This window comes from Tripterygium wilfordii, chromosome 4 (genome assembly GCF_013401445.1).
Source record: "Tripterygium wilfordii isolate XIE 37 chromosome 4, ASM1340144v1, whole genome shotgun sequence".
Taxonomy (NCBI): Eukaryota; Viridiplantae; Streptophyta; class Magnoliopsida; order Celastrales; family Celastraceae; genus Tripterygium; species Tripterygium wilfordii.
In genome coordinates this window covers 547,924-572,869 of record NC_052235.1, presented here as the reverse complement: position 1 = coordinate 572,869, position 24,946 = coordinate 547,924, and the positions used below count along the sequence as shown (strand labels likewise).

General features: G+C 37.9%; 6 protein-coding genes across 6 annotated transcripts; 2 read left to right on the top strand and 4 right to left on the bottom strand.

The window, feature by feature from the left end:
- Positions 1 to 60: 60 nt before the first annotated feature.
- On the top strand, positions 61 to 2,898 carry LOC119997544 (enhancer of rudimentary homolog). The gene is made up of 4 exons (XM_038844643.1): positions 61 to 206; positions 1,204 to 1,297; positions 1,951 to 2,071; positions 2,536 to 2,898. Exons 1-4 carry the CDS (start codon positions 204 to 206, stop codon positions 2,624 to 2,626), a joined length of 309 nt encoding a protein of 102 aa, XP_038700571.1. The 5' UTR covers positions 61 to 203; the 3' UTR covers positions 2,627 to 2,898.
- Positions 2,899 to 3,051: 153 nt separating this feature from the next.
- Positions 3,052 to 8,295, bottom strand: LOC119997543 (L10-interacting MYB domain-containing protein). The gene is made up of 9 exons (XM_038844642.1): positions 8,157 to 8,295; positions 6,939 to 7,319; positions 6,706 to 6,856; positions 5,880 to 6,220; positions 5,637 to 5,784; positions 4,967 to 5,307; positions 4,745 to 4,895; positions 3,918 to 4,258; positions 3,052 to 3,686 (listed from the first exon to the last, which is right to left on the bottom strand). The coding sequence occupies exons 2-9, from the start codon at positions 7,269 to 7,271 to the stop codon at positions 3,168 to 3,170; spliced, it is 2,325 nt and encodes a 774-aa protein (XP_038700570.1). The 5' UTR covers positions 7,272 to 7,319; positions 8,157 to 8,295; the 3' UTR covers positions 3,052 to 3,167.
- Positions 8,296 to 10,288: 1,993 nt separating this feature from the next.
- On the bottom strand, positions 10,289 to 14,071 carry LOC119997832 (probable folate-biopterin transporter 2). The gene is made up of 5 exons (XM_038845034.1): positions 13,124 to 14,071; positions 11,781 to 12,040; positions 11,588 to 11,683; positions 11,338 to 11,508; positions 10,289 to 11,194 (listed from the first exon to the last, which is right to left on the bottom strand). The coding sequence occupies exons 1-5, from the start codon at positions 13,491 to 13,493 to the stop codon at positions 10,592 to 10,594; spliced, it is 1,500 nt and encodes a 499-aa protein (XP_038700962.1). The 5' UTR covers positions 13,494 to 14,071; the 3' UTR covers positions 10,289 to 10,591.
- Positions 14,072 to 17,149: 3,078 nt separating this feature from the next.
- On the bottom strand, positions 17,150 to 17,819 carry LOC119997518 (probable steroid-binding protein 3). The gene has a single exon (XM_038844605.1). The coding sequence runs from the start codon at positions 17,734 to 17,736 to the stop codon at positions 17,434 to 17,436; it is 303 nt and encodes a 100-aa protein (XP_038700533.1). The 5' UTR covers positions 17,737 to 17,819; the 3' UTR covers positions 17,150 to 17,433.
- Positions 17,820 to 18,055: 236 nt separating this feature from the next.
- On the bottom strand, positions 18,056 to 21,080 carry LOC119997517 (ER membrane protein complex subunit 4-like). The gene is made up of 6 exons (XM_038844603.1): positions 20,814 to 21,080; positions 20,683 to 20,739; positions 19,908 to 20,061; positions 18,865 to 18,962; positions 18,663 to 18,728; positions 18,056 to 18,407 (listed from the first exon to the last, which is right to left on the bottom strand). The coding sequence occupies exons 1-6, from the start codon at positions 20,940 to 20,942 to the stop codon at positions 18,369 to 18,371; spliced, it is 543 nt and encodes a 180-aa protein (XP_038700531.1). The 5' UTR covers positions 20,943 to 21,080; the 3' UTR covers positions 18,056 to 18,368.
- A 972-nt stretch (positions 21,081 to 22,052) lies between these two features.
- LOC119996090 lies at positions 22,053 to 24,497 on the top strand. The gene is made up of 5 exons (XM_038842606.1): positions 22,053 to 22,214; positions 22,526 to 22,585; positions 22,691 to 22,863; positions 23,314 to 23,659; positions 24,039 to 24,497. Exons 1-5 carry the CDS (start codon positions 22,053 to 22,055, stop codon positions 24,495 to 24,497), a joined length of 1,200 nt encoding a protein of 399 aa, XP_038698534.1.
- The last annotated feature ends 449 nt before the right edge of the window (positions 24,498 to 24,946 follow it).

Here is a 24,946-nt window from a genome sequence, read left to right as displayed (position 1 = left end):
GTAACATGTCAGCGGTCTGAATCAAGGGGTCCACTTTCATTTCGTTTATGACGTGGAAAATATTTTTGTATTTTGTCTTCTAGGAGTAATTTCGCACGCGATTCTCTTTTCGCTCCTTCACTCCGCTCTTCCTCTTCCCTTCCCTGCAAACTTCCACTACTCGCTTTTCGCGGCTAGGGAAGGTCATTACTGTATCGCATCGCATGGTAATCAATCTCATCCCTTTAGTTGTATTCCTTATCTACAGTATCTGTAGAGAATCTAGGTTTCTTTGGCTCATGTTTCATTTTATCCATTTTTGAGGTGAGAAATTTAGGTTAGGGTTTTCAGGCCCCTTTCTGCTATAGGTTTTGAATTTTATTGCAACATGTTTTCTGTGTTAGATTTTTGTGTTTTTTGAAACTGGTCCCATATTGTATAAGTTAATACATTGATATTCAAGTTTGTGACTAATTTTGATTGTTTGTCTCTTTTTAGTTCTCGTATGAATGATAACGATTTTGAACTTCAACCCAGTTTGAATCGTATTTGGTCGTCAATTTAAAGGTGCAGTCAGGAAGATAATTTTGTACTTTCTTGCTAGATGTTTGGCTGGAATAATTGTTTTGCAGTGCTTTTATAATAAGGTAGTTTGGGATTAAATGTCTAGTGATGGAGGGCATTGGTTGTGAGTGAACCAAAAATAGTGAGGAGATAGATCGATTCTGCCTTATGTGGAAGGTTTATTGGCATTCACAGGTCACCTTCTTAGGCTTAATGAATTGGGGATACTTTTGTCTATGTCTTACTATAAACTTCTGAAAAGTTAGACTTCTGTCATTTCTAAGTATGTTTTGCTGTGTAATTTTGGTTTAAGCATTTCAATCGTTCTGCCATTAATTAGCAAGATCAAGCTCTTTATAGACCACAAGTTTCTGTGGGAAGATTCATTGCAAGATTACTGATAGAGAGCACTAATTCATTTGTTTTGTGTTTTGTTGTCGTGTGTCTAGACATGTCTAGTGCTTTCTGTTATGATGTGGCAATCTCTAAAATGTATTCTCTGTATTTATTGTGGTTCTCAAATTGTTTTATTGTTAATGCGCATATTCAGTTGTTGTTGTTTTTTTTTCTTCCGTCTCAATTAAAAGTTTGTTAATTTGAATGAATAGATGAATACGTCCTTTTAGCTGCTGACTGGGTGTGGTTTATTTTCATCTCTAGGCGAATAGGCATACCATTATCCTGATGCAAACCTCTCCGAATCGAGCAAGTAGAACATTTATGGATTATGGGTCAATAACCCAAGCGATGGATGGTACGTTGCTCATGGTGTAGATGCTATCATTCGTCACTGATTTCTGCTGCTTGGGTCGAAAGTTCTTCTTCTATTAAAGAGGGAAATTGCAGCCAACTTCACAAACATATTATTAGTAAAGTTGAATTCAGTGTAATCTGTCACAGCTGATTTTTTTTTATCTTTTGCGGGGCTCTCTCACTGGGTGATTAATTTTTGAATTATTTAACTCTTTGTTTTTTTTTTTTTTTTGCACTGGCTGTTTGATTTTTTCCCCTCCTCCTTTTTTCATCTGTCTAACAATTTGAAATTAATGGGTTCATGCATCCTCTAATTACTAGCACTTATTGCATTATTTATTCAGTTCCTCTCCGACACAAAGCGTCAAAAAGAAATTGGGTATGTATTACTTTTAAGTTGTCCCCAGCAAAGATTATAAGAGTGAACAATCCTATAAAAATGTAAACTATCAAGCACCTTAAAATTTTATGTCCTGCCCAGTTAAAATGGAAAACGAGAGTTCCCCTGGTCCTTTTAGTTAATCCAATGTAAGCTATTCTATGTTCAATGAATTGTTTTGATAATCTATTTCAATGTTTGCATCTGTTTTAATTGAGTTCGTAATGTTTCTGTTTGCATTTTTTAGATATCTTTTGGACATCTATGGTCTGCAGGTATATGTGGACTATACGAGAGGAAGCTCAAGGACTTGAATCCGGCCATCAGAAACATCACTTACGACATTGGAGATCTGTACAATTTCATTGATGGTCTTGCAGACATGAGCGCATTGGTGTATGTCCTCTCTCTCTCTCTCTCTCTCTCTCTCTCTCTCTCTCTATCTCTATCTCTCTCCCCCCTCCCTCCCTCCCTCTCCCTAGAGGCACTCGAGAGCTCTTCAGAGCCAGAAACTGAACAACCTTTAAGATTCTATCTTACTGTGAGATGGTGGTCGTTCATTTTAGCACCACTGGTCTGTGGTCATCCTGATATTTTGAGTCCTCTTAACACAAGTTACAGGATTATGTATAATTGTGAACAAGGTAGTCTAAGGCATAGAAAACAACAAGATATTTGTTTCCTATCTGAAGGATAGTTTCGTTAGCCTTTTAAGTTGTGTCACTGCTGCTTGCTTGCTTCATGATGTAAATGTGCTGAGACTAATTATACTGTTTGTTTCTTGTAGTTATGATCAGTCTATTCTGGCTTATTTGCCACACACGGATACGATACTAAATGTGCCTTTTTGTTTATTGCAGTTATGATCACTCAATTCAGGCTTACTTGCCGTATGACAGACAGTGGATCAAACAGAAGACATTTCAGCACCTCAAGAAATTAGCAAATTGAATGAAGCGTACGCTGCAGCTCAAATAGAGTGATTGCTACTAATAATGAGAAGCTGAAATACAGGGAATAGTGTGTGAAGTGCAGAACTGGAATCTTGTTTGGGCTTTCTGTTACCCCACAATGTTGTTAAGCGTACTCCCCCACCACCCTTTATGTCGTAGTGTACCTCGTGCAAAAATATGTTAAACAATCTCAGCTTTCTCGGATTACCGATGGAAGTTACCTATGTAGTGTAAAATTTTCAATATGAACCGAGTAATTGTATGTAGACATGATTGGATTGGTGTCATATGGTTGGAGTGAGCTAAACCAACTCATACAGCTGACTACAGGATCGCTCATTTCACGAAGTATTCGTGGTTTCATTGACCCAACTTGGCATGTGCTTTTGGAGCATAAATACTTTGGCCTGCTAATCAAGCTTATGAAGGGATATAATAGAATCAAATTTCAATATTTGAAGTTAGTTTAGCTTAATCGAAATAGAAGGCGAGGAAATCAATCTAAACTAATTTACATTCAAACTGCATCAAATTGAAAATCACAGATCCTTTGGACGTAGCTTTCTCAGTAACCACTTCTTTCGTAGTGTTATATCCAGAGCCAAAAATGTTTTTGCCTTTCTCTCATCTTCTAAAAGATCACAACCATCCAACAAAAGCTCTTCCTCAATATCTGGTACAGCTTGAAGTGCGTTGATAGCATTCTCTATTGCTTTATGATCCTTGCGTTCTCTGTTATCCACCAACATTTTGACCACACCTGCAATCTCAAGAACTCTTTGCATGTCCTTGCTGGTTCTCTGCACTTTGCCACGTCTGCGGTCTGATAGTATCACACTTGGCCGCTTCCTTTGCTCCGCAGATGCTACATTTTCTGTGTGTGTTTGTAGATCTCCGAGCACTCCATCCATCTCCAATCCCAGAGAGTTATGGTAAGTTCCCAATTTTATAGCCTGACCACTGAGTCTTTCATCTGATCCTTTTTCCCCAAAAATTTTGCATAAATCCCTATAATCGCCTAAGTTTCTCTCTCTGTATGCTATAGCCTCTGGGTTGTCCTGCAAATTCATCATAATTGTTTCATTTCAGAAAAAAAATAGAGTAACTTTCTCACATATAGAAGTAACAAACAAAAAGATACATACGCATACACACATGTATAGATATACTAGGGCAGTGGGTTCAGAGGGTTAGTGTCATATTTTTGTATCCAACTCTAAGCAATACAATCTGGTGGAAGAGATGAACAAAACAATATTCTCTACCAATAATAGTATAGAGGGATGCACCTTTATGTAAGCTTCCCAGATATTATTATCAGCAATGATCAATTGCTGTGCTTCATCCCAGGAAAACCCACTGTTACTGAGGATATTACTGATGTCATCGTGCTTTTGAAATAGGTCGGTATAGCGAGCTTCCAAAATATATTTGTTATATTGAACTCCAAACTTTGAGTTGAATGAATCAACCATGTGAGCCCATGCTTGCTCATTGAATGTTTGATCAATCTTATTTCCCCCAGTCACTTGCTTTAGCAATAGGTCAATGAAACAACAGTCCATCGGCTCTGTCCAATCAACTGTGAAAGGAAGAATACTGGTGGGGAAGTATTCGCTATTATCCTCACCTAAAAATTAGAAAAATTAACTTGTATAAGATCGAAGCATGTATGTGCTGGAAGAGAAACGAAACAATCAAGCATGCTATCAAATTTTATGAAATTTTATGCTATCAAAACTAATGGGACTTATGTCCTCCCGACTAGCATGCTATCATCTATATATCTGTTGGACAATGCTAGAGACCCCCAAAATATCACTCCCAAAAGTCTCCCAAATCTATGTGACATTAAAATAGTCATTGATTAAAAACACACATGTAGGACCCACTTCACATCCAACACTCCACATTAAATGGGGGTTTTTTGGAGGTCTCAAGTGTTATCCATATCTGTTCTTTTCCCGTAGAAGAAAATTTTATGAAATTTATTTTCACTCTTTTGATGTTGACCGACTTTTCCCGAAAATCTGACCCAATCAAAGAGAGACATCAGAATTATGTATAACAAACTAAATTTATTCATCACATGTACTGAAGTGCAAGGAGACATTACCATTCATCAAAACAGGAATTCCATGCCAAGAATCTACATTTTCAGCCAAACGGTTGTATCCTCCATCGCAACTTTCTTCTCCAAATATAATACATAATTTATCATAGCTTGGAACGGTTTTCACTCTATATGATCTAGAATCAGGATGTTCCTGCATTTACTGTATCTGTAAGATGCAGAATAAATCGTCTGTTACACTCAATAAGAAGGGATCCGACTAACCTTGACATAAGCATCCCAAATATAATCATCAGCCACAACCATTTCTCGGGATCCATCCCACAAAAACCCACTATTCTCGAGAAGATTTTTAATGTCATTATACTGCCTCCTCAAATGTTTGTATCGATTCTTCAGAACATCCTTGTCATGGTGAGATTGAAATTTCTCATTAAATGATAAAACTATGTCAGTCCAAGCCTGGGCTAGGAATGTTTGTCCAATTCTATTTCCTTTATACACCTGCTCTAGCAATAAGTCAATGAAAAAACGATCCATTGGAGGTGTCCAAAATGTTCTTGTACGATCACCACCAGAATGAGTTCGACTTCCCTGTCCTTCGCCTGAAAACACAGAGTAAATATTAATCTTAGTCTTGGGCTTAGTACATGGAACCATATGGTATCTTTTGAGAGCTGAAATAGAACCCTATAGTATCAATTATATCAAGATCTCACTTGCATGCATAATGGTATTTAGTTTCATCACTAAAGTTCACAATCATAACTGACTCAATTTCTGACCCCCTTTCATCACCCACAAAGTACCTTTCATGTGACTATCCACAAAATAAACCATGAAGCAAGTGCACATCTTATTGAAAGTGAAACATTATGCAGGTTCTAGGGAAACACAAATATCATATATTTGGTGACAGAAAGTTATAGCTCACCGCCTTTTGTTGCTGGTACACCAACTTCAAGGTCTTTGTCTGGATGCAAACTTAGATTTCCATTGTCAGTTGCATTCCCATAAACAAGGATCAAATCATTGTAATTTGGCAACGCTTTCATTTTATATGCCCTTGCATATGGGTGCCCCTGCAATTAGATTATTATACATCAAAATTATCGCAAACACAAACACGCACACAAAGTCAGAGAGACAGGGAGAAGAAACTTTTATTTCCATATACCTTGATGTAAGCATCCCAAGCATCATCATCAGCTATAATCATGTGTTGAGTCTCATCCCACGAGAAGCCATTTTGGTTCAAAATTTTCGTCATATCTAAATAGTACTTCCACAATTTCTTGTACCGATGTCTTAAAACCCTTTTGCCATGTTGAGGACCAAATTTTGCATTAAATAAAGCAAGCATATCGGTCCATGCTTGTTTGTTGAAAGCACTATCAGTCTTATTTCCTCTCCCTACTTGGTCCAGCATAAGTTCAATGAAATACTGGTCCATATCCGCAGTCCAATCAGTCCTTGGACGCTCACTACTTGAAGCGGCAAGGCTGACCATTCCATCACCTACGTATTACGGACATTGATCAAATGCATTTAGTTAGTATTACAGGTTGTGACCAAGTCTCTCCATCAGCAAAATTATTGTCATGGAATGATAAGAAAAATTAAACAAGGCTTCTCATGAAATCCACCTAATGACTTCAAATTGACTTCCCCTATGGAGTCAAGTAGCTGACCCAGTTTGGGTTAAAGGTGTTGATGATGATAATACTTATATGAAAACTAGGTCATATATTCAAAACACATTAAGCTACACTTATTCTGAGTGTTTTCGTTAAATTAGGACAAAGCCTGCTTTCTGCATTTGCCATCAAATTCATGTTTCTTTAAGTTTTTGTTTCTTCAATTAACCTGTATAAGAAATAAGGCATAAGCTCAAAAACAAAAACTAACCCACTGAAATGAATATCACTAAAATGCTTATACCCCGTTGTCCAGATAAACAGACCCAGCTTATGTCAGGTCCTAAATGGAAGAAAGATACTCACCCATATTAACTCCTAAAACTTCATCGTCAATGTCGACATCATGACTTGATCTGCTGTATCTTCCATCTGCAGTCGTGTACTCGTATATCACACGCAAATCATTGAAATTCAACACTGGTTTAGTCCTGTAAGATCGTGCATCAGGGTGAGCCTGCACATTTTTAAAAACAAATTAGCAAATATGGCATAGGCATGTTTACGATATAAAAGTGATGGTTGAACCAGCAATGTACCTGAATGTAAGCATTCCAGACACTGTCGTCAGCTACAACCATTTCTCTAGTTTCATCCCATGAAAATCCATCTTGACTTAGAAGATTCTTTACATCATTGAATTGCTTCCACAAATTTGTATATCTGCCCTTTAAAACATCTTTGTCATACTGGGTTCCAAATTGTGCATTGAATGTGGTGAGCATCTCAGTCCATGCATGCTTGTTGAAGCTATGCCCGCTTCTGTTTCCTCTATGCATGTGCTCTAACATAAGATCAATGAAATATCGCTCCATTGATGGAATCCAATATGTCCTCGAACGATCATTGCTTGTAGTGATTTGGCTATTCATTCTTTCAGCCACAAATAGTAACTATCAACGATTCTTGGAGAAGCGGACCTACAATAGTTATGCATGCATTAAGCATTTCCTTGATTTATCTAACAGACCTCTATACATTGACAACGCCAAAATCCTAACAAATCTTCGACAAATTTCTAATGCTACATGTTTTTGAAGATGACGTGACAATCAGCTTTTTCAGTAGGGTGATGCACTATTGCTCGAGATCATTCCACAATTATTAATCACGAATGCAGAAAAATCATTATCACCGAACAACTTGTTCAGCAAGCATTGTAACAGATAGTCAAATTAACCACAACCATTCGTTTTCAGATTTCGTCCAATTAACTGATTCTGAAGATTTGAGCAGCTGTCTCATATGTTAAACAAAAACTAGACAGGTTTCAGTAACTGGGTTTTGATCCTCCAAAGAATTTAAACTAATTTCACCAACTATCAGAATAATCCAGTGTGAACTGTGAAGGGAAGCAACACAAACTGATTAAAGAACACAGTGACCAACCATTTATGCCTCCATCATTAAAAATAAATAAACAAATAAAAATTGTGATGAATTCAACCATGATTCGAGTATCAATGAATTCAACCAGCTCCGCTAATGTATCATACGCAACCATGATTCACTCGTAAACCAATAAATTCTGAAAATTCTGATTTTACTCTCTTAATCACATCACTATCGATCGTTTCTTTTATCTGAATGATAAAAGTATTCATCAGTCCCAGTTATACTCTCAATAATATCTTTGTGAGCTCATAATCCATCTAAAAATCAAGACTTTCAGAGGTTGCCGTAAAGCAAATCAATACAGGGAGTTTAGGCTTCAGAGAACGAAAGTAGAAAATTTTCACATAAGAACAAGCTTTTACCTGTTTTGATGTAGACGGGAAAAACAGAGGCCGATTTGTAGAGCTTTTGGCGCCTGATCTGCGATGGAGAAGACTTAACCCTAATCCGGAATAAGGGCTCAATTGCCCTTCCTGTTTGGTTACGGACGCAATACTTTTTGTATATTCTATAGACCTGTAGTCTAGAAAGACAGACTCGTAGCCCTAGCCCCTAGGGCTCCGTTTGAATCGCGTTGGGCTTAATTGGATGGCCCTTTGAAGCCCCAACTTCAAAGCTGAAGACTGAAGTGGGCCAAGTTTAAAATTTAATGGGAAAATTCCAGGCCGGTACCACTTGTGAAACTTTTGGACACTTAGGTCTAGTCCAAAAAACTTTATCCGTCTAAGGTACCACTAATATGCTAATTACTTTTTTATCCTTATCTTCCTCCCACAACTACACTTCTCTTCTCTTATCACAATAACTTTCTCTCTCCTATTGCATCTCTCTCATCACAACTTTGAAATTCTACGCTGGCCCCCATTACCACCACTACTACCGCCAACATCCATTCGACCTCCAAATTCAAGCTGCCAACACACCAAACAAAACAAAATTCAAACCACATAAACCTCAAAAACGTGGTAACTTCGTAGATCTGAATGCAAAAATTCACAGACAGAACCAGACATTCTAGGGTTTTCGATTTCCGAACAAAATAAGTGAGAATTAGCTAGAAAAACAACATTATCCTTCCAAGAAAGTAAAAAAAAACAAGAAGATAAAAACACATAAAGAAATAAAGGATAAACAAGAGAGCATCTCGAGAGCCGAGATGGGATTTGCTTTATTGCTACGATTTGGAAATCGGGGAAGACATCTTCTGGTAATCAAATCCATCTCGGCCAATGTTACTGTTTCAAAACAGTAACATTGGTCGTCCAATGTTATTATTTGGAAAAAAAACTTCAGATCCGATCGATTTCAGTGGCGGTTCTCCATACCACCATCACAGTTGGACTCCCCTCATTGAAGCACACAATGCCCAGTCAGGTACGGCCCAAAACGGCCATCGGATTTGGCCATTTTAAAACAGTAACATTGGTCAATGTTACTGTTTCAAAACTAAAACATTGGTTGATAAGTGTTACCAATGTTACTATTTCAAAACAGTAACATTGGTCGGCCAGTGTTACTATTTTGAAAAAACTTCAGATCCGGTCGATTTTAGCGACGGTTCGCCATACCACCACTACCATTAGAATCCCCTCACTGAGACGCACAATACCCAGTCATGTATGGGCCAAAACGATCATCGGATATGGCCGTTTTAAAATAGTAACATTGTTCGGTCAATGTTACTATTTCAAATAGTAACATTGATCGCCTAGTGTTACCAATGTTACTGTTTCGGCCAGCGTTATAATTTGGATAAAAACTTCAGATCCGATCGATTTCGACAATAATTTGCAATACCACCATCACCATTAGACTCCCCTCATAGAGACGCATAATGCCCAGTCATATTTGGACCAAAACGATAGACATAAAAAGAGATGAGAGAGAGAGAAAGACGTAGTAAAGAGAGAGATTCAATAGGAGACAAAAAGTTGTTGTGATGAGATAGAGACGCAGTAGGAGAGAGAAAGTTATTGTGATAAGAGATAGATGTAGTAGAGAGAGAAGATGTAGTGAGATAAGAGAGATGTAGCATATAACAAGAGAGAAAACTATATTAGATCTAATCCTCTTTAAAAAGGGTAAAAAAGGAATAAGATAAAATTTAAATGATTTAAATATTATAAAAAATAAAAATGGACTTATGAGGGATAAAGTTTTTTGAAGTGGATCTAGATGTCCAACAGTTTTAAAAGTGGTATTAATATGTCATTTTCCAAAATTTAATTCCTGTTGGGCTTCGGAGTGGCCCACTGAAGCCCAACTTTAACGTGTGAGTTGTTCTAGGCCCGTTGAAAGCCCAACGGAGCGCATGAAAAGGTTTATTAGTTTTCTTTAAAGTAAGAATTAAACATAAACCTATTTTCACCTTCGAAAATACTGCTAAAATTAACCCAAATAATGTCAACTAAGCTGCTAAACGCACATCATCGAGGCAACATCTTTGCAATATTTTTAGCCTAATGAAAGAAAAGGGAAGGAAAAAACAACAACATACAAATTTACCATTTGAACATCCAATATGAGATAAATTTGAACCGTAACAATCATAACGTTGAACACTATAACAAAACCTGTCCGTCCCTCAGTGACTGAAATTATATTCAACATACAACCAAAAGTGTTCCTAAAACTCTAGTGAAGAATCAATAAATTTCCATAATCCAATGATCTCGCTATCGATTTTTCGAAGTTACATGGAGAAGATAGAACCTACAATAGCACACATGATCATGCATTTTCATATTCACCATTTGGGAAATTTACCTGTAAATGCATATCTTGGATGACGTCAATGCTATCTACCAGCATCCATGTTATTCACAAGAGAGACCATTTCAATATTATCACTTTCTGAAGCTTCATCAACCTCTTTTACACCTAACATTTCAGCTGGAAGAATGGAAGAGATAGGATCACTTCTCGGAACCAAAAACAGGAGACATAGAGGAGTTACTCTCAATATGTTTCGGATCAAAATGGCCAGCCATAGATTATCAAACCGTGTTCGAGTAACATCCAACAGATGAAGCAGAAACCCACCTCCCCAAGATGATGAAAAAACTCCAACATTCTCGATTGACATGAGAAGAGCGAAAAAGGTGCCTTCAATGCCAGATGGGCAAAGCTTGGAACTGAGTACAAGAAGAGGCATCCATTTCAGTCTTCCGATCATATGAGACACACTTTCGTCAATCACAATGAAAAAATAATCCGGTACTCCGAGTTTGAGGTTTAGTCGCAGTACTAACATCAAATCTAGCATTCCTGACAAGCCAAATAGCAACTGAGTCCAGAAAAGCAAGTCGCGGAAAGGGTGTTCCTTTAGAACATTTTGGTATAGTATTGCCCCCAATAGCGAGCCAACTGAACCAATAGAAAATATGAAGCCGACAGTCTCCTGCACAAGACATGAAAATAAAAAATAAAAAACGATGAATATTACAGGCAACATAACTAATTTTGTCATGATTCCAGTAATGCTGAAATAATTTGGCATTTGTCTTCAAAATCGGAGAAAATACCAAGTGCAGAATAATATACCTGAGAGAAAGATGGACCGCTCTTTGAGTCCGTGTACCAATAGAACAGTCCTTCGTGAATATTCAAGCTTACTGCAAGGGATAAATACATATACAAACATGGCCTCCAAACATCAGGCAATTTCAATGTTGTCCACATAGTCTTGCCAGCGTCAAGAAACTTCTGTTTTACCTAAATGAGGAAGAAAATATTGTAATATAAGTGTAAAATAGTGAATATAGCAAAGAAAGACGCGATAGATGAAGAATACCTGCCCATAATCAAAATTGGGTGTGCAAGGCTCTTTAAGCAGGATTCCAACTGATAATAGAAGTCCAGCCGGGACTGTCTGCAAGCCAAACACCCTCTACCAGGGAAGCAAGGAAAACAGATATATCATTAAGAAAATAATAAAATTGAAGAAATCAAACTACAGAATCAAAAAGAGTCAAAGCTAAGTAAACCTTAGGGCCGATGAGGTGAATAAAAATCCCACTAATAGAGAATCCGAATAGTGCTCCAATCGAGGAACTCAAGGCACATAAGCTTTGCATGTCAGGAGCAAGGGAAGGATGACTAATACTGTTCTGTGCAACACATGCATCCACAGTTACATCCGCTATTGCTGACCCGGCACTTAAGGCAGTGAGTGACAAGAGGGCAAGTGCAAGGTGCAGCTTTTTATGCAATGATAAAAATAGCATGGAGATCAGACCGAGAATTCCTGAATTCAGAAAATTGAAATCTGATAAAGTGGTTCGAGTCAATAGTATAATTGTTTTTTGTATTACTCCTTTGTTGCTTCAAACATTTCTTCCAGATGTAAAATTTGTAGTCCAACACTCAAAGCAAAGGACCGTTTTACATGTCACAGGCATGATGGGAAGCCCTGATAGTTAAGTTGAAGGACCAATAAAAAATTTTTAAAAAAAAGAGGATATTAAATCCAAGGAAATGACACTGTTCAGGAACACAAAACACTACCCTCCCAGGTTTATAATAAAAATAGACAATAATAATTGATGTTATTCCATCCATCCATCCTCTGTACGTCGCTTTCTTTCAATGTTAAATGCTTACAGAAAGAGGACAATGTTGAATGCTTAAGCTAGAAATTGGTGCATGCACACAGTAGTGTGATATTGATTTCTCCAAAACAAACACCACGTTATATGAGATTTCTGATCGTAACGGAAGTCTCTTCTTCCAGCATTCACAGGAAAACCCCAATCCCTTATGTAGTGTTTATATGGTGTATGCCATATTATTATACAGGCCTCTTTTATTCTCCATAAAGAAAAAGATCAATTATCTGAACTTCTACATGATGTGAAATCTGTCAACTATAATGGTCCGATCCCATATTTTATCAAATACCCGCTTACAGTTTGGATTAGCTTATCATCTTAGTAATGTTTCCACTCATAATAAAAGATTCCTACAAATATTTACTCTTGTTAACTCCAGCAGCCTAACCACTGTTGATAGCAAAATAAATGAAGTTTGCAAATCTCACTCATGATTTTGACAGAACAGACAGTAAATTAGAACAAATGAGGTAAAAACAAAACCTTCCCCCAAATGCAAGTGAAGGGCAACAGTTCAACAAAATAAACAACCAACTCTATCTATATCAAAAGACTGAATAATTAATCCCAATACATGCTAATAATTATCAGCACCACAACCAGAGACGCACAATCTGTTTCATGGGTAAAATTCAATATGCATATAGGTAAAAAAAGAAACATATATTTGCAAGAAAAATATAACTGTAAAGAAATAAGAAGCAAGAATGAGTCTTTACCTGCTAAAACAAAGTAAGGCCGCCTACGATATCCCAAAATTGGAAGAACATCAGTAAGTAGCCCCCAGAGAGGTTTGACCAACCAAGGTATTGAAGTAATTCCTGCATAAATCTGAGCCTCAGAAGGCTGCACTTTCTGGACATCCTTCATGTAGTACTCTGTGCCTACACGGGCAAGAGATCCACCCAAACCTTGGCTTATTCCATAGACAACCACCACTCCAAACACAAAACTCCAATGCATTTCATCGGCAAGCATTTTGAGCCAATACATTGGAGCCCAAAAACAATCACAGAATCCTCCTTTTGACTCATCTTCCTCCACAGCCTCAATTGGGAATTCGAGACTCCCTTCCTCCACCTCCACCATCAATCAATCAACACAGAGAAATAGCGCCAACCCAACTTACAATGTCCCCTTTACCCTGTGCAATCTGAAAGCAACAACAAAAGATACAACCTCTATGATCTGGGTTTCTATTAACTTTGTATTTGACTGGATCTTCTCCAAGAAAAATCAAAATATCTGAACGGGTACTGTCAAAAACAATGACCCAATCGATAAAACGGTACTCTCTGATCTGGGTTTTCTTAAACTAATACTACGTTACAAGCTAAGATACCCATACACTGAATTAAACCATAAATAAAGAACATAAATTTAAGTCGAATGCCACTCAAGTGCTCTCACTTCTCGCATGAAAATGACATGAACAGATGCCAGAAGAAGAGGGTTCCAAGGTAGGAGAAGAATCTCTTGGAGTTTTTCTCAAATTTGACCAACTAGACAGACACTGTATACCGAACCTCGTCTAAATCTGAAGAAGATCCTTATTGGTTCTTAACAGTTGTCTAGTTTAGAAATTCTAATAAAATATGTAGGAAACTGGTTAGGCTCTTCTACGGTGAGACTGAGCCCCATCATGTAATTCCGAATTGACCATTTAAAAACTGCAGAGTTAGTTTAGTTAGAAGTCACGAGAACCAACTCTGAAAATGAGAGGATTTAATTTTTGTCAAAATTCATTGTTTCTGGATCGATATCCGAAAACACCAAGGGCCACGCTAAAGTCACGCGCATTTGTGAAGAAACCATGATAAATAATTTCAATCTGAGAAAGACAAGTGGAAGTTTAATGCTTAGCAAGTTGAGCTCATGGAATCTTGGAAGTACAAGAACGTTTTAGATGGATGATAGAAAATTGTTTGGATCAGGAATCATAGAAATTACTAAGTTCAACCCTCACGAAAATAGTGGATCATTTGTCTCTTTTAAATAAATCTATGAAAGTCATCATAGTCTTTTCATAAGCGAACATCTAAAGTGTATATTTTAGATCCGACGGTATTTAATGGAGTGGATAGAAGAGTGGAGCTAAACGAGGGTAGACCTAAGAAAGTCCCAGGAATCACTTGAGTCAAATTTTATATGATTGCTTGGTTCCACCTACGAGATGAGAGGTTAGTTGCATCTGCGACAGACAATGGATCTTGCTTGCAACTCTCCCAAACTTCAATCCTTTGGTTCCGCCATAAACACACTTCATCCGACCTCAATAGACCAAACATTGATATTGATATTAACCATGTCTAAATGAGTGAGTAACTTCAATTGCGGGAGGAAATCCATCCGTGGAAGATTCTACATTTTTGTTTATTGAAAACCAATTCCAAATAAAATGGCGAAAAAACAGAGGATAATGTTTGGTAGACAAAATGGGCCGAAGGTGGCCTCTTTTTGTGGCCCACAAAGACTCCTTCCCTCGATCCCTTCCCTGTCCAGAAAGACTCAACGGATTGAATAAGAGTATCTACAGTTGGTTTCTTGAAGGGTAACTTCAGTAGATAGTAAATAATACTACGAGTACGAAGGAGTTGGTGCCACACTGAGCTTTGTGATACCATCAAAAAGCTTCCGGAAGAGCTTTTAGAGGAGGAAAAGAAAGAGACTGTATTTGACCTTCCATCAACATTTGAGATGTAAGGGATTCTAGGCATGACAAAGAGACCATACAAATACAGTCCATGAATTAGCAGCTGCAAAAGATTACAAGATATTATTCTTGAGAGGAGAATAAAGGAACAATGTTTCAAAAACAAGTTCCGTGGACGAATATTCAAACAGATTTACTAATATACCGTTGCTGATTCTAAGATGCACGTACTTAATCTTACGAATTCAACACTTCAATTTTCCAAAAGAAAATCCAGAAATAATAGTCAATCATCAACAGATTTCGACAAAAAATCTCATCCAGTTTGAGATGAAACTAGGATTAGTAACTCCAGAAGCCCACAATGCTAGATAAGCAATATTGACACAGAAGTAACATTTAGAAACATAGACACAGAAGGAACATTTAGAGATATGACCAGTAGAAATCACGACATATACAGGATAAGTCTTCATGATACAAGGAGGAAACAACTCACTCTATATCGCATAATGTTCACAAACAAAGACATCAATCTAATACAAAAAGGTAAGCACAATCGTTATAGAGTCCTATAATCACAATTTATTCTGGCTTTAATGCTTTCGCATTCCCTCTGGAAGAACCAACCAGAATATGACAGTCCAGACACACAAGTAACATCACCAAAAAATCTTTTCGCATGCCAAACCTAATGACAGAAAGATATGCCTTCTTCCAACTGATACTCTTGTATTGACTCTTATAGAGACATGTTTCTCCGTCACTAACTCCTAGAGAATGGTGCAAGTGCTAATCTCCCCAACAAAATTAATCTTGGGTCCTATCTCTATTACACAAAAAGTCAAGTCAAACACGTATTCTAATACAACCACATCAGCAAAACACGAATTTCTATACACTTTCCCTTCCCACCCAACAGAGGCCAACAACATTTCATTCCTCCATATTATCCACAACAAAACTACACTAAAACACAAAATACCAATACATCCACATCAGCAAAACACTTCTCCCAATACAGTCACATAAGCAAAACACGTTTCACAATACAGCCACATCAACAACAGACAACATATTTGTTGGCCCAATAACACTTTACCATTGCAAGTGTAACTCCTAAAGATTGGGCCTTCCACCTTATCTCCATCTATGCCAACTACTTAACTTTCAGAAAAATTCTCGGAGGCCTTAGAAGTAAATATACTTTCATATTGAACAAATGATCACAAAAAGTTATTGGTATTTTGTATACTATGCAAGAGAGGACACTTTTGAATCATATCCAATTTGCAAATGGCATGAGCCAGTTCAAATCTTTGCCTATAGATTCAACATCACCAAGGATCCCATCAATACACCAATTGAGATTCAGCACACAAGCAATCATCAATGATATCTATACATAAAAAATTTCAAAAGTGGGCACATTACTTAAAGGGAAGACAATAAACCCTGTTTGATTCAAAGAAATAGAAGACAAGTAAAAGGCCCAACAGAGTCCATATACACCAAAACCAAGTTGTTAGTTTAAGCCATTCTATCCCTAAACCACAGAAGCTAACAACAGAAATCCTATAAACAAGCAGACCCCCGGAAAATCATTATCAAATCACCAGCAAGAATGAAATTTCAAATGAAAACACATGCACACGTATGAGTTCATCCACAAATTCAACTTCAAGTCTAACACGCACCCACAAAAAGAGTTAAAAGTGTCAACAGAAACTATAGCCAAAAGAACAACAAAAGCCCACCAAGTTAAACCACATCAGATCAAATCACCAGCAATAATGAAACTTCAAGTAAAAACACATGCATTATACCACTACTGAGAAACTCGAAAGGGGCATGGGAAATCCAAGCACACGTCACTTACACGTATGAGTTCATCCATAAATTCAACTTCAAGTGTAGTTAACAGTTAAGACACACACAGTTTAAGTGCTAACAAAAATTTATAGCCAAAAGAACAACAAAAGCCCACCAAGTTACACCATATCAGAACAGATAAATAACCAAATCCTCGCAGAAAGATTCACATGAACAATAATAGCCCATAAAATTAAAAACAAGCATAAGAATTAAGAAATCTAAGATAACACAACCCACATTTATTTATCCAGCAATTTGATCAAGTCAAACATTCCCAAAATTCAGAGTCGAATTGCCATTTCACCCAATAAGGCAGGCTTATTGGGTGGACCGTGGAGGCGAGTTTAATCATTTAAACACAGACCAACACAAACCACAACATTTTCAAAATGTAGATCAAAGTCACGACATTTCAGCACATTTACAAATACCCAGAAGCTAGAGAACATTAAAACACCATTATTAACAGACGATAATACTTTAAGTTGCGTAAAAAGTACTTCAAAGAGCGGTACGGCCAACAACAGGATACTTGGCTTCGAACTTCTTCTCCCAGTCGTTAAGGACACCGATCTCCTTCTCCGTAAGCCCATCGAGAGATGGAGAGACATCCTCCTCGTTCTTGCTCATTTTGGCGAGTGCTCTGCTCGCGTCCTTGCCAGCGAACATTGCGTAGGGCCCGCCTGGACCATAGAAGGACTTGCCTGTAGTGACATCGAAAACACGGCCCTTGACCGCGACATAGAGGGGCTTCGATGGATCTGTACCGTTGTATTGGCTCAGTTGCTCGGTCGTGAACTCCATTGGTTCTCTGCTGGTGGTAGGTGAAGCGGCAAGAGAGATGAAAGTGTGGAGATGGAGAGTTGGATCGCTAGAGCCAAAATATCTTAGATCAATAACAAATCGCCACGTGTCACGTGTTTGTTTATCTACAAATTGAATCATCGTCATGTATAAGGCTTGAGCTGATTATTTTCGTTAACGCGGCCCGTTAAGCTGCGGCCCATAAGATTGGATTGGGCATGCAGCCCTCCCATTGCAAGGCCGCAGCCCATTGAGCCACGACGAGGGCAAGCCCAATTGCTGCTAGATGGATAGTTTGAGTTGTACAATGCTCACTTCATTGCTTAATTTAACTCCTTTGAACAAAAGCTTCCAATGGATCCAATTGTTAACTTGGAATACAGTTCCAACAGCTGCTTCAGGTGAAGATTAATAGTCACAACCATTCTGAAAGAAGTATATCAAGTTTTGAAATACTACAACCCCAAATCTCTTGATCAAGTCAAAACGCTTGTTAATTCAAAAGACAGACTTCACATTTTCCGTAATTGCTCCATCAGTCGAATGCATTAATGCAGGGGTTATGCTTCAGGGAACTAATCCAGATCATCTGTTTCTGAACATCAATGGTTCTTCCATATGAAACTAGTGAATTAACGCAACTGAATCCCACTGCCAGAATACTCAACCTCCTGATAACGAAATGAGAAAATGGAAAATGTCAGGGAAGACCCTTGAAGTGCAAATGGTATGCATGATCTAAGAACACTAAGGATATGTTTGAACGCAATAGTCATGGAACCTTTTGTGCTTTACGAGTTCATAAGCACAAAAGCCATAAATAGTTTCTCATGTGAACGAATAATGCCACCAACATCAGCCACTTTTGCTCCTTATGCAACTTTATTCAGGTAATGATTCCAGGACAAATAGAACAATAGTCGAACCTGAGCAGGGGGTAAGGATGAAACCCAATCTGATACATGTGTTGGAAGAAGCCCCAACGTGTTAAGCTGCCAAAATCAAAGAAATTGAATAAGAAAATACAAGAAACAGAAAAAATGTATAGGCGGTACAGGCTTTGGTTATTTACCCTTTTTTCTATAAAGGGTGTAATACCTCAAAGGATGAAAGGAAAATGTATCGTACCTTCCAAACACCCAGTGCTAAACCTCCCAAATTAAGGGCAATGAAGAGCAACTTAGGGCCAAGAAGATCAACTTTACCGTCTTTGTAAGGCTCAAAAACTGCAAAATCAAAGCCCACTAAGAATTTTGTACAAATTTATTCTAACTTTCTAAGACTTTCTATAAGAGCTCAAACTACAAGAGGAAAACAGATGTATGTGCCGAATATAATATGAATTATTAAATTTTGGAATGGGGCAGCTAGTTCAAAACTTCAAATGAATATATGCCAAAATCAATAGGTGTGGATAAATCGACAATTCATGGACTACGCCTTAAGGTCTTGAAATCCCGATATTTGCACAAACCCTGCTATATTCATAGTATCAATTCCATTGATATGAGAGCAAATTATGCATAGCAAGCTCTAAGAGTGAAAGGGGAAAATCATGCAGTAAAGAATAGCAAGTCATATTGTCGTACGATTTCTCAGTTGATGCTAAGCACTTCATATTCAAGTAAAAAAAGATATTCAACAATTAATAATTAATCCCATCCTCTCCTTCTTTTTCTTGAGAAGAAGTTATCACATCTACGAATGGCAATACCTACAAGAAAGCATGTGATCCAGTGGTAGAGTTGCAGGAGTGCAACCTAGAAGTCACAGGCTCAATTCCTAGAAACAGCCACTCCACATATTATGTGACGGAGGATAAGGTTTGCATACATCTAGCACGTCCCCGACCCTGTCCCGCCAACTGTAGAAGCCTTGTGCATGGGTGTAGTTTACGTTTTTATTTTTACAAATGGGAATACGGAATACCTCTACTAGGAAGCTAAAGCAAACGATTGCAATGGCTAACATATATTATGAACTCTTTAAAAAAGAAGCTGGTTAGTGGTTATTCACTTAAGGAATATAAGCCCTGAAAATCTATAAATCCGTAAAAGGACCCTGACCCAACATTAGAACTTCTGACCAGTATCAATGAGCCACCAATGAACTGATTGTGTCACATGAAAGCAATAACACACGTCCCACAACAGGATTAGCAGACAACTTACCCTTCCCAACCCCTTGAAGAGCACTTATTGGCTGCCAAAGAGCTGAAAATGTGATACCAATGCTAAAAAGATGCACCGTATTTCCAGCCATCCACATCATGAAGCCCATCATCATCAAATTCTTAAAAGGGGCTTGTGCTACTTCCCAAGCTTTCTGTAAAGACATAACAAAAGTATGGCATTACCAAAAAGAAGCTTTCAACAGATACATTTAAGATTTGTTATCAAACTCTTTGACAAAGAATTATTATGGAAACTGGAAAAGTATAGAACATGATTGGTACTTGACGGATCTATACAATTTAAAGAAGTTGAAAAGATTCAAACCTCTATAATCAATTAAACTTAGACATACTATGCCATAGCATAATTAAACCACTAGAGACCTCGGTTGGAGATCCACCCAACCCCAGCCATACTATACTAACAGCCCAAGTTGACACAGTATGGAGGCGAATTCAGAAAATTTTGCCATGTTATCAACACCCCCATGAAATGGACAGCTAACAAGACTAAATTCAACAAAACCCTACTCTAGTCTTAGTGAGTTTCTCTGAACGAGTCTGAATTCAGAGCATAGTATCACAAACATATACCATAACCTTCCTTTCCCAGAGTACAAAAGCCAAGAAACTGAAGAAACAGAAACAAAATTCATCCCCGTTTGGGTACTCCAAAAATTATCACCAAACAAAAATCGTATTACAACTACCTTAGATCTATAGCATTTGAATATTTATTCTAAACCCTACCAAGCATAGAAAAAAAGGAATACCTGAGCTTTCCAATTGGCCTCGGCATCCTTCTTTTGCCTGCTCAGCGTAGAATCATCCTACAACAAACCCACAAAAGAAGAATTAGAATAAAATTAAGAATAAAAATAGGTCGCTTGAGAGACAGACGAACCTGATCTTGAGAGGCGCGAGAGAAACCGGGAGGATCAAGGATGTCGCAGGAGGAAGGAGCGGTTGAAACATCACTGAAATCGATGGCCCATCGTCGCCCTGAACCCATCACTGCCTTACCCTTCTCCATCGTATCTTCTTCCTCTATTTCGATTGAATAAAGTTGGAACCACCACGCATCACACACTGAGTCGACGAGTCAGACTCATTCCTGGAGTGGCGCAGGCACGGAACGTCCGCTCTAGTTATGTATGGGTCCCAATTCGGGTGCGCCGGAGGGGAGATTGGACTACTGATTTGAGGGCGATAGATGGGCCTGGAAAAGAGGCCGAAGTGGACTGAAGAATTTTGGGCCTTTCCGTCTAGCCCAGTAAGAACACTGCGCTGGTGGACTATTGTGATTGAATTTCCAACCCAATGACAGAATCGAAACAAATTCGGTGAGCTTTAATTGCATCACAATTTTTTTAAAAACACCCTATTTTACATTGACTTAGGTTTGACTCTTTGTTTTTTTAATTATTGGATCTTCACACCCCACCCCACCCCTTTCAACGAGAGACAATGATGAGTTTTGTCACAAGTTGTTTGTGTACTTTCCTTCAAAACTTCAGCTCTGGCACTTCTACTGAACCTTCCGGCTTGAGTCTCGCGGAGGACAAACTTATACACAAGCTTCGACTTTTTAACGCGCACGTAAACCAATCTATCTCACTGTTCCACCCTGCGCCTAGCTCTACATACCAAACAAGCCTATGCCACCCTCTTCCATGGATGCATCCAACAAGGCCTTTTATTGCACTAATACATGCTTGCCCATGAACCAGTCAATGCAGCGGACCTTTTCGTCGCAAACCATATCAATGATATCCATCAACATGTATGCAAATGTGGCTTTTTGGACCATGCCCATAAAGTCTTCGATGAAATGCCTCGCAAAAAAATGTTATTTTTTGGATTTGGATTGCTCTCATTTCTGGATACGCCCAACATGGATATGAAAATGATTGTTTTCGTGTTTTTCCTGATATATTGGTTCATTTTAAACCGAATGAATTTGCGTTTTTTACCATTCCTAGCTCCTGCCCCTACGAGCAGGGTTGGCAGGTTCATGCGCTTGCCTTGAAAATTTGTGTTTGATTAGCTTGATTATTGCGAGTAGCCACTTTCTGTGAACTATCCTTTATATGGATTCCCACTAATTTTCCAATGGTGATATTTATCTGCCAAATATCTTCCAATGGGTATTTATACTTCATTGTGCCTAGATTTTCCTAACCTGGATGTTGTGAGTGGATTGAAACCTCCAGATGGGCTATTTGCCACTTTGAACAAGGGCCACCTCCTCTCCTTCCTTCACCATCCCCTGTTTCTATACATGAAAACAAAGAATATGCATCATGTATTCTAAAAGCTACAAGACTTTGATGACTTCATTAAGGCATTTATTTTGTTGCTTTAACATTCAGAAACAAATGTGTGAATAACTTTATGATTTTTTTAATGCATATTGGTGCTAATATTATTCTGTATCCGAGTGAAATTCAGACTCTATCTAGCATCACTTATTGTTCCGTGTGAAATAAGTTCTGAATACAATGTCTTCTTCTTTGTTGTGTTGTTCCTTGTCTAAGTTTAAAAGACCTTCTGTCTTTCTTTCCTTGGGTGTGTGTGTTTTTTCTACTTCTTTTCTCCCCCTCTCATTTGTTTCAGTGTGAGTGCTGTTTTTTGAGGTGCAGTGGTGATCGTTGGTTGGTTTCAAAGACTTATTTGGTTTTTTGTGTGGATTTGGGACTAGATAGTTTTTATTAGTGTTTGGTGGGTGGGGGTTCTTACTGTATATGGTGATGGACTAATTTTGTTACATGAATTAAATAGGGAGGGTGTTTTTTGCTTTATCAAAGTTCAGGACAATTTACCCTCATGTCTACTTGGGATTTACTGTTTTGGTTTGCGCACACACTACAATGTGAGAGGAAGGTTTATTCCATGACTTTGGCATCTCCTCCACCTAGAATTCTATCCTTGGCCTTACCTCCTTCAATCGGAATGTGAAGATATATGTATTCAGATATATGTATTCAGTGGAAGCATTTGAAAAACATTTACTAGAATAATTAAAAGAGTACACATTACAGGAGGAATAGCTCTTAAACTTCACCTTTACCCCATTGTCGAATCTAATGGATAACCTATGTTTTTGTTGTTTTTTTTTTCCTAATTTTATCATCCTTGCAGTAGAATGATGTTACAGAATAGACAAATTATTTTATCATTTGATATGTTTTTTATATTCCCTATTGCCTCTGTTAGCTTGAGTGTATGGCTTGTGTTAGCTTGATATGTATCTCTTTTAATTGTTCTGTTATGTTCTTAAAGATTATATTTAGGAACCTTTGTGTGTCAATATAATTAGTGTTTTTATAGTTCGATTATTATACATTTGTGTGCCTTAGCTTATAAATTTCTATCTAAGTTTAAAAATGGGTCTTGTCACATAGTATGAGTCATACCACACCTCCTGCACCATCAACCCCTGTACCAGACAAGGCCAATTGGGACTCTGCCCAAACCAAAGTGTTTGTTGATCTTTGTGTCGAACAAGTAAATGAAGGACGTAGACCTGGTTCACACTTCACCAAAGAAGGTTGGCAGAAGATAGCTGCTGGATTTTTTGAGAAAACAGGGAAGCGATATGATCAGCCACAATTCAAGAACAAATGGGACAATCTGAAGAAGGATTACAAATTGTGGAAGAAATTGCGCCTTCATGACACTGGGACTGGATGGGACAATGTCCGTAACACCATTCTTGCTGACAATGACTGGTGGGAGAGAAGAATTAAGGTAAATCTATCAATTTTGTCAATTTCTTGCTATATGTTAATTTTATTGCCACTATCCCAAAAATAGGTCAATTATCTCAAAGTTTTATCATTGTTTAGGACGCTTTGAATGTATATAGGTTGCTGTGTGAAGTTGTAGTCAATGTATACAATCTGTTAAGCATGTGAAAGGTACACTGTTTGATGTTTATGTATCCAGACTATACCTTATGTTCTTATAATCAAACTGATATGCATTAACTGGACCTTTTAGTAGGACACTTTATGACTTTTATTTCAATGTTTCTGCCTATGCATACACATATGTATATCAATACTTGATTCAACACCTGCACTTTAATAAGCATTATAATAAATAATATCATTCTAATACATTTCAGGAAGACAAGAAGGTTGCAAAGTTTCGAATCCAGGGACCAGAAAACCTTGAGCAATTGGAGGCACTATTTGACGGTCAATTTGCCACTGGTGAATTTGCAATGTTTGCAGGTGCATCACACCAAAATCCAGTCCAAACTAATGAAGAATTGCTAAGGACCAGCACTGGTGACAATGTGCATTCTATCCATCTCGGCTCTGATTCTTCCAGTGATCAAGAGTTTGACGTAAACATTGAGCAGAGTAATGAAGTGACTAGCTCCCCCACACTGACACCTCGTCAAGTTAAGAGGAGGTCAAGCAAATTAGGGACACGTGGGAAGAAGAAGTGTAGGGCATCCGCGTCTGATTATCGCGAAGACATTAGCAAGTCCTTAGGCAATCTTGTGTCAGCAGTGAGCAGCCGGACAAATGCAATTGCCAGTCCCCCTATTTCATCTACAAAAGCTGAAATAGTATGAGAATTTTGGAGGAAATTCCAGAGACTGCCGAGATGGGAGATTTGCTATTGTTTGCTCTCAAGTTGTTTCAGAACAAAGATCATCGTGAGTACTTCACTGCAATGTTACGCAGGGACTGGCAGCTTGCGTGGTTGAAGATGATGTACGCGGACGCAACGGGGGTGGGGCAGGAGGCAGCACCTGAAGAATTTTAAATTTTTTTTATCATTTTCACTTAGTATATGTTTAGACTGTTATATGATTTAAATTCGGGACATTATTGATAACAGGGATGATTTTAATTGTAGTTGTTATGTTTATTTGTGATTGTACTTAAGTTTTTAAAGGTTTGGCCTTACCTATAATGGTTTGGGCAAGCTTCTGCTATAATATCTATATTGTCAATATATTATGAGTAGTTTTTAACAACAGTTTAATTTAATTTGTTTTAACAGGATATGGATATCTAT